The sequence below is a fragment of the Gallinula chloropus genome (genome assembly GCF_964237585.1).
Source record: "Gallinula chloropus genome assembly, chromosome: 12".
NCBI lineage: Eukaryota > Metazoa > Chordata > Aves > Gruiformes > Rallidae > Gallinula > Gallinula chloropus.
In genome coordinates, this window is record NC_140097.1 from 5,698,573 (window position 1) to 5,713,535 (window position 14,963).

Below are 14,963 nucleotides of genomic sequence, written 5' to 3' on the forward strand. Positions count from 1 at the left end.
ATCTGAAAACACCGCTGAGGCGGAGGGGCTGCCCGGCTGGCGGGCAGAGCCCAACCTCAGGCTGGTCCCACTTCCACGCCGTGTCTCCGCTCTTCCCGCGGGTTTGCAAGCACCGCGATCGCCACACGCCCCGCTCCCGAGGATGCCGTCCGAGCCTCCCGGGAAGCAGCAGGGAGGCGGGTGCAGGGAGAGCCCCCGGCTGCCCGGAGGGAGGGAGCCTAAGTCCCCTCCACGGGCTGAAGCTACCCCGCGAGGGTCGGGGCGCCCCGGTCTCTAGTTAAGGGCTCGGGAGCAAGGCGGGGCCAGCCCCCTCCCCGCCTGGCCGTCACGGAAATGAGCGCTTCGGGCCTTGCCGGGCAGCCCCCCTGTTCTCTCTCCTCGACTCTATAGGTCTGCGACCGTGGCGGCGCTCTGGCAAGGCACCGCCCAGCGAGGCGTCGCGGGGCCTTGTGGGAAGCAGAGGGAAATATGGCGGATGGTGAGGAACCGTAAGTGCCCTGTATGTCTGTGCTCGGCCGCCCCTTCTCCCGCTTCCCGGGGACGGGTGGGCCCCGGGGTCCCTTCTCCCTCCTCCCCGGTCTCTGTAGCGCGATACTGACCCTTCTTTTATTCTCTCTCTTTTAGGGAGAAGAAAAGAAGGAGGCTAGAGGAGCTGCTGGCGGATGGGTTAGTGCGGGGCTGCGGGCGAGCGGGCTCCCGGCCCGGGGCAGGGGCAGGCAGCGCTTGCTGAGGGGCGGCTGGTAGGTCAGGGCGAGCCGCAGCCCCGCAGGAGAGGTGTGGGCTGGGAGGAGGCTGCGGGTTAGCTCAGGGCTTGCGGGGCCCGCGGGAGAGACGCTGGTAGGGGCGACCGACCGTGTGTGAGCGGCCCGGGGCCCGTCAGGCGGGGAGGGGTGGGATGGGAGGAGGGAGCCGAAGGGCAGAGGCGTTAGGTGGGTCAGCGTTAAGAAGGGGGAACGCCGAAGGGCGCTTGAGCAGCAAGGACTGGGGATGAGGAATCTCCTGGGGAGAGGACCAAGGGGCTCACCCGGAGTGGGGATGGGAATTGCGGGCTTGGAGCTTGGCATGAGTAAAGGCTGGTGTGCTGGAGAGCTTTGTGACAGGAGTGGAAAAAGCTGCATTGCCGGTCAGGGACCTGGGGAGGGCCTCTAGGCTAGAAGCAGGTGACTAAATTTTGGCTGAAAATTAAAAATTCAGGCTGCAGAACAATTTCCTTTGCTTATTAAAACCCTAAATTCTATGCATCTCTAAACGGGCTTGAAAGCTAATGCTCCGAAATCTTTAACCTCATCTGCTTCCATCCCCTAACTATTCCCTTCTGCTTGTGTCCCTCATCCCAGAGATCACAGAGCAGACCTGCCTGAGCAGTGAACTTGCAGGCAGTGCATGTGTGTGTTGGGGTGAGGGTCACAAATTCTTGGGCATGTTGGATTTGGGGGGGTGCATGCCATGTACTTTAAAAGCATGGAGCTTGGTAGGTGTGAAAGTGGCAGGGAAAAGTCTGAGCCTAAAGCAATGTACAGACTGTGGTGCTCTGATATTTTAAGCAAGATTTAACATTAGGGTAATTCGATTAAGTAAATATGGATTTTGTTAAACTGGTAATACAGATATCCAGTAATGCTGTAACAAGAGAAAAATAAACACTTAATAAACTTGTCTCTGAATTTGAACATAAAATCTCAGGTTGAGTTACTGATGTTTTTTAGATCTCCACAGTGTCCAACCCTGTAAAAATTAAACTGCACTGTAATCACAAAAGTGAAACTGGATCTTCCCATTTTATCACTTATGAAGGAAAATACACATCTAACCAGAAAATGGATGCTGATGCTTAAAGGCTGTTTATATGGACTAAACAGAAGGATTTGAAAAAGTTGTTCTTAATGCCACCAAGCATAGCTTCTGCACCTGTTTCCAGAAAAGTTAAAAATTATAACAAACCACAGAAGCAATTGTGATGTGTATTGACCCATTTTATTTGCTTAAGTTAGTGCTTAATGCACATCCAGAAAATGATTATACAGCAGACAAGCCCAGGGTTCAGTGTTGGGAGTGTTGTGTTTATTCACAGTCTTTCACATTTATTGAAATATGTTTATTTTCACCTTATTGTGAAAACTGGGAGAGGTACAAATGCTCAAGTCAGGAGAGCCTTATAAATTCAAACAATTTTTTTAGATCTTACTCAACTGCTAATATAGTAAGTTCACTTACCTAAAGGCAGCAGTTGACCAGGAGCGAGTTCACTCTGCAATCAAACTATAGGTAAATTGTAATGTATTTATTCCTGCACTTCAGTGTTTATCCTGTTACAAAATTATTGCCTATAAGTTAAAATTAATATGGACATACTGTGTTGTCCTTTGGAATTCTGTGAGGAAGAAGGCATTCACTGCCAAGATGTTTTCACTGCATTTTCCTTTAGAGATCTACCAGGAAGCAATGACAGATTCTAAACGCTACCCAACAGCAGTTATTAATACAAGTGGGTTTTGTATTACTTCCTAAGAGGAAGCAAATACCACTCCTTATCAATGATTATGCAATCTTTCATACTCAGGATTGGCAAGGTTCTTTTATTGAAGCTTAGTTTTGTATTAAAATAGAACTCCATTGCTGATATATACTGAGTGGCACTCCTGTTTCCAAAGGGAAGTGTGCTGTGTTAAGGAAGGGCTTGTTCTGTGTAGGCAGTGCTCTTATGTTAGAAAAGTCCTTCAGTGAGCTAATTTTGAGCCATTTCAATAAGTCTCTTACAAGTTTAAAGTTATGTACTATTAAAAGTGACCTCCAGAAGGAGGGAAAAAAGGGTACTGGAGTATTTGATGTGAATTTCTATCTCAAAAAACTTAAAAAAGGTAACTGCAAACATTTGTTCTTTGCAGTCAGATTGTTACTGCTGACAGGCTCAGGAGACCACTGAGAAATGGGGCTGTTCTAAATTACATACTACTAATTGAGGGTGACAAGCATTCAAGATTTGTAACTTTTTTGACACTGTAAATAAGTTACTCTGAAGATTCAGAGGAGGTGCTGTTGGCACACGTTGCTGTTGCTTATCCAGTGCCTCACGGTTGTGGCTGCGTAACAATCATTCTAAATGTGATTTATGAACTTAAATAATCTGTCAAAGAAGGATGCAAGACTGGACTGATAAAAAGCACCCTCAGTCTAAAGGAACAACCTCTTTTTTTTTCCTGTGTCCTGTTTAAATATGAGGAAAACAAAAGCAAAAAGATAAGACCCTTTTTTCACTTCAGGTCAACTTCTACTAGTAACAGCTAAATCAGTGGGATTAATTGAAATGCCTGAGTTTTCCCTCCTTCTCTGAATATTTCTATTATTGCTTTCTAGTTCCACAAATAAAAACCCACTCATGCAAATATTCATGCACATAAGTTACATGTGTAAAGAATCTGCAAATGCATTTGTATGAATGGTTAATAATTTAGGTCTAATTTTAAATACAGACATATAGAAAAAATAATTGTAGAGGTGTGGCTTTTTCTCTATGATTTTGCAGCTGAATTTACTGTGTTCTGTGCAGAATGGCTGTTGATGGTGGGTGTGGGGACACTGGAGACTGGGAAGGTCGCTGGAACCATGTAAAGAAGTTCCTCGAGCGATCTGGACCGTTCACACATCCCGATTTCGAGCCAGGCACTCAAGTGAGAAACACTTCCTTTAAATAAAGACTCTGTAGAGTGTGTTGCAAACTCGTGTGGACAGTTGCCATGATTGACCACCAGCAGTGTATAAATACTAAAGCTGCATGAAAAGCTTGTATTTTGGTCAGCTGAACATTATGATTCTAGAAGAATGAACTGTATTATTTTGTAAGTTTGTGTGTCTAAATTGTACGTGGTCAGCTACAAGCTGGCTGTCATCAGATGCAGAAATATATAGCAACGTATGATTTATGCTCTGCCTTTTCAGTTCCACGTGAAAAATAGCAATATTTGTTTAAGTAATAAGATACAGGAAGGAATTTCTTCTACTTAAGGAATTAAGATTAATATGAATACTTAGAGAATTGGGAAATATGTTTAGTAGAGAAAAGCAAAAAAAAAAATTGTTTCTTCTGCTTTCCATTTTGTTTCAGAGCTTATAACTGAATGTATTTTATTGTTCCCTTTTTAACCTACTGTTCCATTATTTGCTAGTTTGAGGTTGGGGACTAATAGAACAGTTCACTGAAAACAGTTGCATAGTTAAAAACATCAATTCTTTTTGGCCAGCAACATTGTCTGTCTGTTTAGATTTACTTTGTATTATTTCTCAGTAAAATATTTTGAGAAAGAGAACATTATCACCTTGAACCAAGTAATAATAAAGGTGGACCTTGTTTTTTTTTTCCTGGTCAAAATTAATATAAAGAGAATACTGATATTAATAAAGGTCTTGCTTTTCTCTAACTTGGTGTGTAGGAGCTGCATGGACTCAACAGGTGACTGAAGTCTGATACGTCCTTGCTCCTGCAAGCACAAAGTGTTTTGTTTGAAATTTATAAGGCACTGAAAATTTATAGTAACACATTTATAAGGGTTATGAAGCTAAGGACAAGTTATACCTTTTCTCATTTAGTGTATTAATTTTTTGTTTTGTATTTTCCACAGGCTCTTGATTTTTTGTTAAGCACATGTAAAGTACTAGTTATTGGAGCAGGAGGATTAGGATGTGAACTCCTGAAAAACCTGGTAATTACTCTGTTTTTACCCTTTACTTAGAGTCCTTTTTTTTTGCCTTGAGGAAATTATCTTTTCTGCTTTGCTAATTTGGCATTTTGATTGTATATAGCTACTAAATTTCTAAGTTCTAATCAAAATGTATAAAATACATGATGATACAGGCAATAAGCTTGAAGAATTCACTTTAATAGGCTTGAAAGGCAGTCATCAAGTAAGTTGCATGTTACTTATTTAGTGATCTCAAAACTTGTTATGAGGGACAACATGGTGCTGTTTATGAAGTGTAGACAAAATTTCACTGGCAGCCTTAGATGGTCTGATGTTTGTAAAGTTCCCTAATTACCAGATCTAGGGAAATGAAGTGAACTTTAGAGCAGGTCAGCTCATACTGATACAAAGAAGCGGTTTGGAAATGTATCTTTGCAGATGAAAAGCCATACTTTAAACTGCCGTAAGTAGCTAGCACAAAGCTTAGTATTAACAGTCAAAGGTTAATTTAATTTTGGTTCATTTTACAACTTTGGATTAATTCAAAGTGAGGTTATAATTGCTACAGTTATTTATATTATTTCATAGTGAAATTAGCAGTGCCAGAATTACCGTGTCTGTGGTGACCTTGATGTCTGTGGAAACTGTTTGGCCTTCCCAAGTGGTGGCTCTCAGGTTTTCCAGCATCTGTTCTGCTGAATTCAGCCAGTGTAATGGCAGCTTTATTTAGTCAGCCCAACGTGCACAGTCCTGTACGGAAATGGCTGGGGAGGAGTAGGTAAGAGTGTAAGGACAGGGAGGAATATTACAGTATTTGCCTGGGGTACAGGTTACCAAAAGGCATTCTGGAATTTTTTTGATAGGGTCCTAGTTTATAATGCTGTTTTTCACTGCATGTTCTGCAAAAGAATTCTGAAGTGTTTAAAACGCATTACCCAATAAACATCTGTGAACTTAATTACCCTATTAATGTGTGGTTTATCCTCACAAATGCTGATATTTATCATAGTGTATCGCTGTTACCATCCTGTTGGAGTTTGTTGGTTTAGACTAATACTGTACTTTTCCATGTTCCTATTCAATAATAAGAATTTCTGTCCTTACAGATTCCATGGCAAATGTGGGGATTGATATAACAACTTATTATGAAAGAACTTCTTCCCCTCATTTATATCAACACCTATACATTAGTATACTATACTAAAGAATTTATGTACACCTGTTTCAGTAGTTCCAAGGATTATCTCCAAACTTGAGATGCTCAATAAATCAGTAGCCCCTTTTAAAGCCAAGCATTTCAGATCCATTAACTTAGGGGTTTTACAGTTCTAGCAGTTGTGTATACTTTTCTTCTGCTTGCTGGTTTGTTACTGCAATGCTTAAGCTGCTTGTCTTACAGAAATTAATTTCTGTTCTAAAAGAATTTAACCCTGTTCTTTTGTTTAATCAGTTTCCCAATACAGCATTTCCAATACATATTTTGCATGGGATGGCTCTGCCCAGAAAATGTAAAATAGAAAGTTTGAAAGTCAATATATATAACAAGGCTGAGCATTAAAGGAAAAAAGATAGGGGTCAGAACTCACTTCAGAGTGTCACAACACATTTCCTTCCCCTAAACTTAGTGTTCTACAGTGTTTACTTCCCCTTAGCCACAATTCATGTTGTTTCTTTGTGTGTGACTGATCATATTACTTCATCAGACCCACAATACAGATTTAAGACAATTTAAAGTTATTTGTTTAATCTAGGGATGACCTGCATATAAACAGAGGTTGGGCAGAACTTCTGTCAGAGTTTCAGCGTGTTCCAGCACTGAATGTAGTGAGGAACACTGGCTTATTTTGAACTGTGGTTTGAGGGCAGATATGACAGGTTCATTTATGTCAACTCTGAAAATGGTGACTGTTCAAAAACCTTTTTAGATTCAGATTTTAGAGGAATTAAATTTTGTTTTTCTCTTCCTGCCAAGCACAGAACCGCTTATGATATTTCTTTGAACTTGGTGGGTTTTTTCCCCCAATGAACACTTTGATTTACTCCCATTGTGAGGGACAACTTCAAATTCCCCTTTATAGATCAGCCTACTGTTGGCTTCCCTGTATTATGATTAGGTAGGCTGAAGTGATACTGCATTCAATAGAACATTGTCTTTGACCATTGAAATGTTACTAATTCCATCTGTCTAAATATCAGGATGAGCAAGGCAACAAAGAACGTTCTTTTGACAAAGAATGGCCACATGCCTCTGCGCAGGGAGTGAAGAGCAAATACTTTTGTTCCTCCAAAGGTTGCTTTTTTGACACATGCAGTGATTTTTGGAGCACTTGAAGCATTTAATTTCCCATTAAATGAAGTTGACTCTCTTATTTTACAGGCTCTGTCCGGGTTTAGGCAGATCCATGTTATTGACATGGATACTATAGATGTTTCTAATCTTAACCGGCAGTTTCTGTTTCGGTAAGTGGTGTTTTCACCATGCAACTTTCTTTTGGTTTTTGTTTTTGTTTTCTTTTCCTTTGATGTACCTAAGCAAAATATGTGAATATGATCATTATTTTGAATAAGATGTCATTAAAGATTACAGAACCTTCACATCACAGTATTACTCGTGATGTTGTGATTCCTCCTTGTCGTGAGATCCGTGGTGTGGTAGTTTGACCATGAGGAAAATTTAACAAACATTCAAATACACCTAATGACTAATGGAAAAGGTGACACCAAAGAATAATGTGCACAGAGTGAGATACTGGTTTTTCTGGTAACCTTTTCTTCCAAGCAAAATGAAAAATGGCTGGAGGGTTTTTTTTCTGTGTTTCGTTCTCATATTTAGGCAACTCTGGGGCTCTCATAGCTGATGCTTTACAGGGATGCCTTAATATTACCCACATCAATAAATTGTCCTACAGTGACAGTTAGTCTCTTAATTCAGTATTGCAGTGCATAGAGTCTGGAAAGATTGAATCTGCTAAAGTAATGCATTTGAAACTGGTTTTTTTCCCCAGACCGAAGGATGTTGGGCGACCCAAAGCAGAAGTTGCAGCAGAATTCCTGAACAGCCGCATTCCCAACTGTGCTGTCGTACCGTATCCTTTTATAGAGGAGTAGTAGCCCTGAAGGCTTCAGAAAACCTAGAAAACTCTGTAGGTGGTAAGGCTATCTAAAGTATTTTGCTGCCACCCTCTCTTTTTCATGCAGTAAAGAACAGATTCATTCAGCTGGTGATCCAAGAATTCTTTCTCAGTGGCATTAGCATACCGGAAATGCACATGGGGAAAGATGGGCCAAGCTTTGAGGGACTATTTTATATGTTTCCAGAGAGTCTTTTTATTCAAATGTGATATTCTAATTTGCACTGAGTTATTAGAATTATGTGTTTATTCAACAAAGTGTTTTGAATAGATACCAGTGGGATATGTTAGCTTATAAACCTAGAGCAGTACTGCTGGTACAGGACTCTGAGAGTGCATGTTTTAAGCTTCCTAAGTAGTTTGCCTGCCAGGCTTTCTCCTCTGTGTGACTGTTGAGTTGTGTCCCTTATTTGTTTTGTGAGATGCTACAGCTTCAGATGTGGGAATTGTGAATCTTTCAATCACCTAGTTTTTCCATAAAATGAGATAAAAAATTAAATTAATACACTATATAATGTTTTGGCTTTAGGTTAGCAAATAGAAAACAGTAAACTTTGTTACTTTATAAATACATTCCTTTACTGGGCTTACATTCAGGTATTTTAAAAAGATTCAAGACATGGATGAAAGCTTCTATCGACGTAAGTAGTATTTGTTTGCCTGCCAAACACCCACTTACTTGATGCTTACTGCTTTACCTGCTAGCTAGATTGCTTATTATTTTAGGCTTCTAGAATATACTGCAATTAGAAGCAGCAAATTAAGAAAGCTTAAATCCATCTGTTATGTAGGTAATCTAGGGGAGATAGTTAAATCGCAGTCTGTTCCTCTGGAAAAGTAATGGACAGGATACTTTGCTTGTCTTAGGAAGTGTGCACTAGTATGGACTTCAAATAATGTTGTTTTTTATCCCTAGAGTTTCATATTATTGTTTGTGGGCTGGACTCAATAATTGCGAGAAGATGGATAAATGGCATGCTGGTAAAGTCTTCAGTCTTTCTAAAGCTTGGTTACTTCCTGAGTAGTGAAAACTGAAATTGAATGGGTTTGTGTAGAATGAGGCATTAAAATTGAATGAAGGCTCTTGAGACTCAGAGCTTTATCTATTTCTGTTTTCTTTTTTCTTCTTTGTGAGCAGGATAAAATGCATGCTCTCTTACCTGCCTTTATTCTTGAGGAGTGTTAGCCATTATTTGTGCAGTGCCCTGCAGGGGTAATTTCAAAGTTAAATTACACTGTTTGTGGCCTTGTGCAGGCAGCTTTTGAAAATTTTAAGAGGGGATCTTCCACATCCTCTCTGAATGATCCTGTTGTGACCTTTTTTTCATTAGACAAATACTACTTAGACTGCTGCAACTTGTAAATGTCACCTTTTGGAGCTCTGCTGCTACAAAGTAGTAGAAAGCTGATTGTTGAACTAGATATTTTTACCATTTTGTTTATAAAATAATGATCTTGAGTGTTTACAAGTATTTAAAAAGACCCCAACAAACAAACAAACAACCCAAGAATCAACCCCCCACATCCTTCAAATCAACCAACCATTTGTTTTGTTATGCTAAAAGGAAACAATAGCATTTATTAGAGGGGTAAGGGGAGGAGGAGGTAGAGGGTGAAAGTGACATGTCCTGTTTTATGTACTGTGAACCCTTAAGAATATATGCTGTATGTTAAGCAATCTCATGGTGTGCCATTAAGAATAAATTTTCTAAGATTTTTCTTTTCTTCTTGCAACTTGTTAAAAAAAAAAAGCAAAACAAGCAAAAGCCACAAAAAAACCAACAATCCTTCCCTCCCCCCTTTATTTGTTAGATGTCCTTTTTACATTATGAGGATGGTGTACTGGATCCAAGTTCCATCATACCTTTAATAGATGGAGGGACAGAAGGTTTTAAAGGAAACGTTCGCGTGATTATTCCTGGTATGACAGCATGTGTTGAATGCACGCTTGAGCTTTATCCACCACAGGTAATTGCAACCAGTGATATTTCCCTTTTATTTTTTTTTTTATTCCTCTGATCTGCTTGTTTCTTTTCTTACTGCTGTACATAACACCTGACATGCCTTCTTCTGGTTTTCTTCCTGGCCCACACCAGGTCAATTTTCCCATGTGTACCATTGCCTCTATGCCCAGACTACCGGAGCATTGTATCGAGTATGTCAGGATACTGCAGTGGCCAAAGGAACAACCTTTTGGAGGTAATTAATATATTGACATTTCTCCTTTAATTTGCATTGAGTTAGGTAGACAAAGCTACTTTTAATAAGACAGTCTTACCTTTTAACCTTGTGTGCTTTGTTGTTGTACTGAATCTAAGCCTGTTCAGAGCCAGGGATGGATTTTTCTCTTCTCAGACCCCCTCTCCACTTGCATATTTGTTTGTGTGTTTCATTCATACTGCAGTGTCTTTCCTGACTGAAGTGTAACATGCCACAGCTCTGTAAGTCTGTGAAGTTAAGATAGTTTGTATATAGAATGTGCTAGAACTTAATAATTGTAGAAATTATATTTTTATTATTTAAGTCATGTTGTGGTAGCTTAATGGGGGGTGTCTTTGTTTTAACCCAATATTAAACAAATGGATTTTCTTCAGACAAAAAAAACACTGAATTTCTGAAGACCTTGTTTTATAACCATAACTTATCTGTAAGATCTTCTTTCCTGCAGAAGGTGTTGCACTGGATGGAGATGACCCTGAACATATACAGTGGATTTACCAGAAGTCTTTAGAAAGAGCATCACAATTTAATATTAAAGGTGTTACCTACAGACTCACCCAAGGTAAGAGAATGACATTTACCAAGTTTGTGGCATTTGCAATTGGGCTGGATTGGCATTCTTTGTATCTGTTGTGACTGAGTTGGCAGCTCTGCTGAGAAAGAAATCTTTTCTCTCTTAACATCTTAAAACAGAAACAAGCAGCTTGTTTCCTGTGCCAGCACAAATATTTTTATGATGAGTCAGATGTTTAGGCATTCACAATGAATCAGAGGAACTTATCTGGGACAAAACTGAACATTCTTTTTGCCATTTTATTTTTAACCTGGAGCAGCTCCCCAGTTTACATTACACTGTGATCACTTCTGCTGGGTCAAAGAGTAAGAACAAAAGAACGTGGTTATCTCTTTTAGCAACAGCAGCACTTTTTGTCAGTTTAGGCTGGTTAAGGCTATAGCATGTGTTCTTTACTGCTGCATATGCCTCTGTTCACGTGCAATTACAGCATGCTGCCACTCATTCAACCAGCATTTTAAACATGAACCAAATAGAAAAAGAAGTGGAGAATCTCCAGAATTTATTGTAACTTTGGTCTGTTTATTGACTTGTAGTACTGAGAATGCATTTGGAATGGTGCACTTGAACCTGAGCATGTACCTTTCCATCAGAAATGGGTAAACTGATTCCTTGTTGATTTCTGTCAGATTCAACCTCATGTATTGCAGACAGTGCTTTTCTTTGCAGCAGTTTAGAGCAACTTCTCTAGTGGTATTTTTGATATAGATAAATGTGAATTCCAGTTGTGAAATGTAATTATGTACATGCAAATAGCTGCAGAGTTTTCAGTAAGTATTAGAATTGTCTCTCAGTAGTTTCTTGGAAAGAAACAAAGTTGAATGTTTTGTTTTTACAGGGGTGGTTAAACGAATTATCCCAGCAGTAGCTTCTACAAACGCAGTGATTGCAGGTATGCTGAAAGAACTCATTTCACTTCTGCTTTACAGACTTCAGAGTTTTGTAAGGCATCCGTTTGGAACTGAGAACTTGGGGACGATAAGAGTAATTTTTAAATGGGTCAGATTTACAGTCTTGTTTCTGTTTTCCATAGAGAAACTGCACGTAACTCTATAAACGTCTGTGGGTGTGAGCAAAAGCAATTGAGACTGGGGGGGGGGGGGAAGTAATTGGAAAACACAGCATAGAGGCTTACCAGTCTTAAATTAGTACCAAATCCATGTTGCAGCTATTAGCTGCCTGCATATGTTTATTCTTCTCTTTATAAATTGTTATACTTGATTACTTTTGTTATCACTACAAAACTGTTCAGCTCTGTGCACCAGTGTCTGCATGTGAAGAAACTGAGGTGGTGTTTTTCTCGTTACAGCTGTTTGCGCCGCTGAAGTTTTTAAAATAGCCACCAGGTATTTAACTTCTGATTAATGACTTCCATGGTTTCTGACTTAATGACCTGTATTAACACTGCCGTATTTGTCATTGTAGCGCTTACATTCCACTTAACAACTACTTGGTGTTTAATGATGTGGATGGATTATACACATACACCTTTGAAGCTGAAAGGAAGGTTAGTGCCATTAAAGGCTTGCAGGGTTGTCTTGATACTATGGAACTAAAGCAGTTTGTGTGTCTGTCAGAAACCAAGTATCAAATCTCTAGGCCCCCAGTGCTAAATAATACTATTACTGAAGTTTTAAAAGCAGAAACTACAATGTTACTGGTCTGCTACTTCTACAGAGCATTGTTTTCAGCATGTAGGATTTGTTTTCTCTGTTGTTTTTTTTATTAACTTGAGTGATTTTGTAGTCTTAGTGATTTGTATCAGATGAAATTTGTAGTTCATAAATACTTTGCTGTAGGGAGCCAGAGGAACAGTGACTGAATTCACGAGGAATTGGGTTTTATTATTGATATTTGCAACGGTATTGATGCTTGTAGAGCTAAAACTTTTTAAAAGCCTAACAAACACACAAATAGTTTTGAGACTATTAGCAGCCTTTTAAAAATTGTATTTAACATAACCTGCATTCTTGTGGTACTTTATTGTAGGAAAACTGTCCAGCCTGCAGCCAGCTTCCCCAAAACATAGAGATTTCCCCATCAGCTAAATTACAGGAGATCTTGGATTACTTGACAAACAATGCTTCATTGTAAGTGTGCAGCTATTCTGATTTATTTGACAATTTTGGGTATCTTACTATTTCAAAAAGATATTTGTGATTGACTGTTTTTTTTATTTATCTTCTATATAGGCAAATGAAATCTCCTGCAATCACAGCAACTATGTATGGGGGAAATAAAACACTTTATTTACAGGTAATCTGAATGTACATAATTGTCTTTAATAATCTTTATTTATTTAAATTTACTTTCCTGATTTAAAGGAAATGTTTTGACTTTTTTTTTTTAGACAGTAGCATCAATTGAAGAACGAACAAGGCCAAATCTTTCCAAGACACTAAAAGGTATCGTGCAATTGTCACATGCAGATTTTCAGGATACCCCTCTAAGCAAACAGCCAAATCACTTTCATGCTTCAGCAAGTTTGGTTTTACTTTGCACTGCGCAATAGAATGTGCATCATTATCCTTTGAGGTGCAAAATTCCTTTCTCAGGTTGCTCATGGATGAGCTTCAAATTACTTAAATATGAAGTATGGGCACATGCAGAGGAAAATGTTGTAACAAAGCAGCTGATAACTGATGTACTTCAGTAGCGTTATATATTTCTTCACAAAGTCTGTTAGTTTCCTGTGTGAATTAGATGAATGTTAGCTTAGCTGGTGAGCTGATTGCAGCTCCACCTGGAGTATTGTATCCAGTTCTAGGCTCCCTGGTATAAAAAAAGACAGGGATCTCCTGGAAAGAGTCCAACAGAGGGCTCCGAAGATGATTAAGGGCCTGGAGCATCTCCCCTACGAGGAAAGGCTGAATGAACTGAGGCTGTTCAGCCGTGAGAAAAGAAGACTGAGAGGAGACCTGGTTAATGTTTATAAATACCTGAAGTGTATTTACACTTCAAATGTAGTGTAGGGAAATGGCCACCCTCTTCTTAGTGGTCTGTGGAGACAGAACAAGGGGCAACGGCTTCAATTTGGAACATAGGAAGTTTCAATATGCAAAAGAACTCTTTCACAGTGAGGGTGGCAGAGCACTGAGACAGACTGCCCAGGGAGGTTGTGGAGTCTTCTCTGGAGATGTTCAAGAGCCGTCTGAACGAGGTCCCTTCCAACCCTTGCAATACTGTGATTCTGCGATTTATGGTTTGTGAGAATGACACTCATAACTTAATTTTTTAAATTAAACCAAATGGATTTATTGTACTTTTCATTCTGTTTCAGAACTGGGGCTTGTGGATGGCCAGGAACTCGCAGTTGCTGATGTTACTACACCACAGACTATGCTGTTCAAGCTTCACTTTACGACCTAATTTATTCGTATGTAAACTGCATATAAAGTGAGAAGTAATCTGTACCCACCTTGTAAAACAACCGTACTGTGAGGCTGCTGAAGCAGCCTGAAGTGTTCATGCTAGTACTAGCGTTGTTTGAGGTTATGAAATACAAATGAATCACCATTATTTCAGCACTGTATGTAGAAGCCAATATTTGGTGGATTATATTTGTATAAATGCTTATTACTGTACAGAACTCTGATGAATAGGGAAACGCTTTTTCCCTGGGGTTTTTTGTTGTCAAAATGTTAGTGCTAATACCCTTTCAGACGCATGGGAATTCTAAGGTGGCCAAAAGTCCTGTTTTCAGCACCTGTGTGTGCAGAGCAAAGCGCCTTTGAAGGGAACCGCCGCTCTCCGGTGTTGATTCGTACCACCCCTGCCCCCTAAAGCCAGGGCTGGGTGATGAAATTGAGCATTTTCCTCTGATTTGGTATTGATTTGATCGTTTTTATGGCTGGTGTTAAGTGTGGAAGAGATGGCTTTATTTACAAGCAACTGGGAAAGGACAAGACGATCACCTGTCCGTGGAAACATGGGCCACGTCTCCTCGCCACAGCCTCACAGGATTATGTTCACGTATCATTGGTGCTGTTAAGGTATTTATTAATAAAAATCATAAAGACACTTTAGTCTGTGGCTTGTTGTGCACTCGGGAGCGGTATTGACCGCGATTAAAACACTCAGGGCGCCCTTTGGCTGCTCTAGTCAGGGACCTTTAACGGAAGCGGTGCCATGACAGCTGCCGAGGCGGGAAGGGGGGCTAGATCGCCCCTCCGCCATGACAGCTGCCGAGGCGGAAGGGGGGCTGGATCGCCCCTCCGCCATGACAGCTACCGAGGCGGAAGGCCTTGCTCCGCCTCTCGTGACGTAGAAGGGGTTGGTGAGCGGCTGCGCGCCGGCCTCTTTGCGACGTGGAGCGCGGCGGCGCGCAGGCGCGGGGCCACCCTCCCTCCCCTCAGCGCGGAG

General features: G+C 40.3%; 1 protein-coding gene across 1 annotated transcript; it reads left to right on the forward strand.

Moving 5' to 3' along the window:
* Positions 1-467: 467 nt before the first annotated feature.
* On the forward strand, positions 468-14,614 carry UBA3 (ubiquitin like modifier activating enzyme 3). Its single transcript, XM_084269490.1, has 18 exons — positions 468-478; positions 625-666; positions 3,548-3,668; positions 4,617-4,697; positions 7,054-7,136; positions 7,682-7,762; positions 8,405-8,448; positions 8,724-8,788; positions 9,620-9,775; positions 9,904-10,006; positions 10,476-10,589; positions 11,440-11,493; positions 11,911-11,947; positions 12,027-12,108; positions 12,591-12,691; positions 12,794-12,857; positions 12,952-13,006; positions 13,882-14,614. Exons 3-18 carry the CDS (start codon positions 3,549-3,551, stop codon positions 13,968-13,970), a joined length of 1,329 nt encoding a protein of 442 aa, XP_084125616.1. The 5' UTR covers positions 468-478; positions 625-666; position 3,548; the 3' UTR covers positions 13,971-14,614.
* The last annotated feature ends 349 nt before the right edge of the window (positions 14,615-14,963 follow it).

Bases quoted from the DNA above. Each gene is read 5' to 3' on its own strand.
- UBA3 (XM_084269490.1), top strand. From the start codon at position 3,549: ATGGCTGTTGATGGTGGGTGTGGGGACACTGGAGACTGGGAAGGTCGC. The intron at 11,948-12,026 runs GTATTTAACTTC...TTGTCATTGTAG, and splicing joins GTTTTTAAAATAGCCACCAG to CGCTTACATTCCACTTAACA. The intron at 12,858-12,951 runs GTAATCTGAATG...TTTTTTTTTTAG, and splicing joins ATAAAACACTTTATTTACAG to ACAGTAGCATCAATTGAAGA.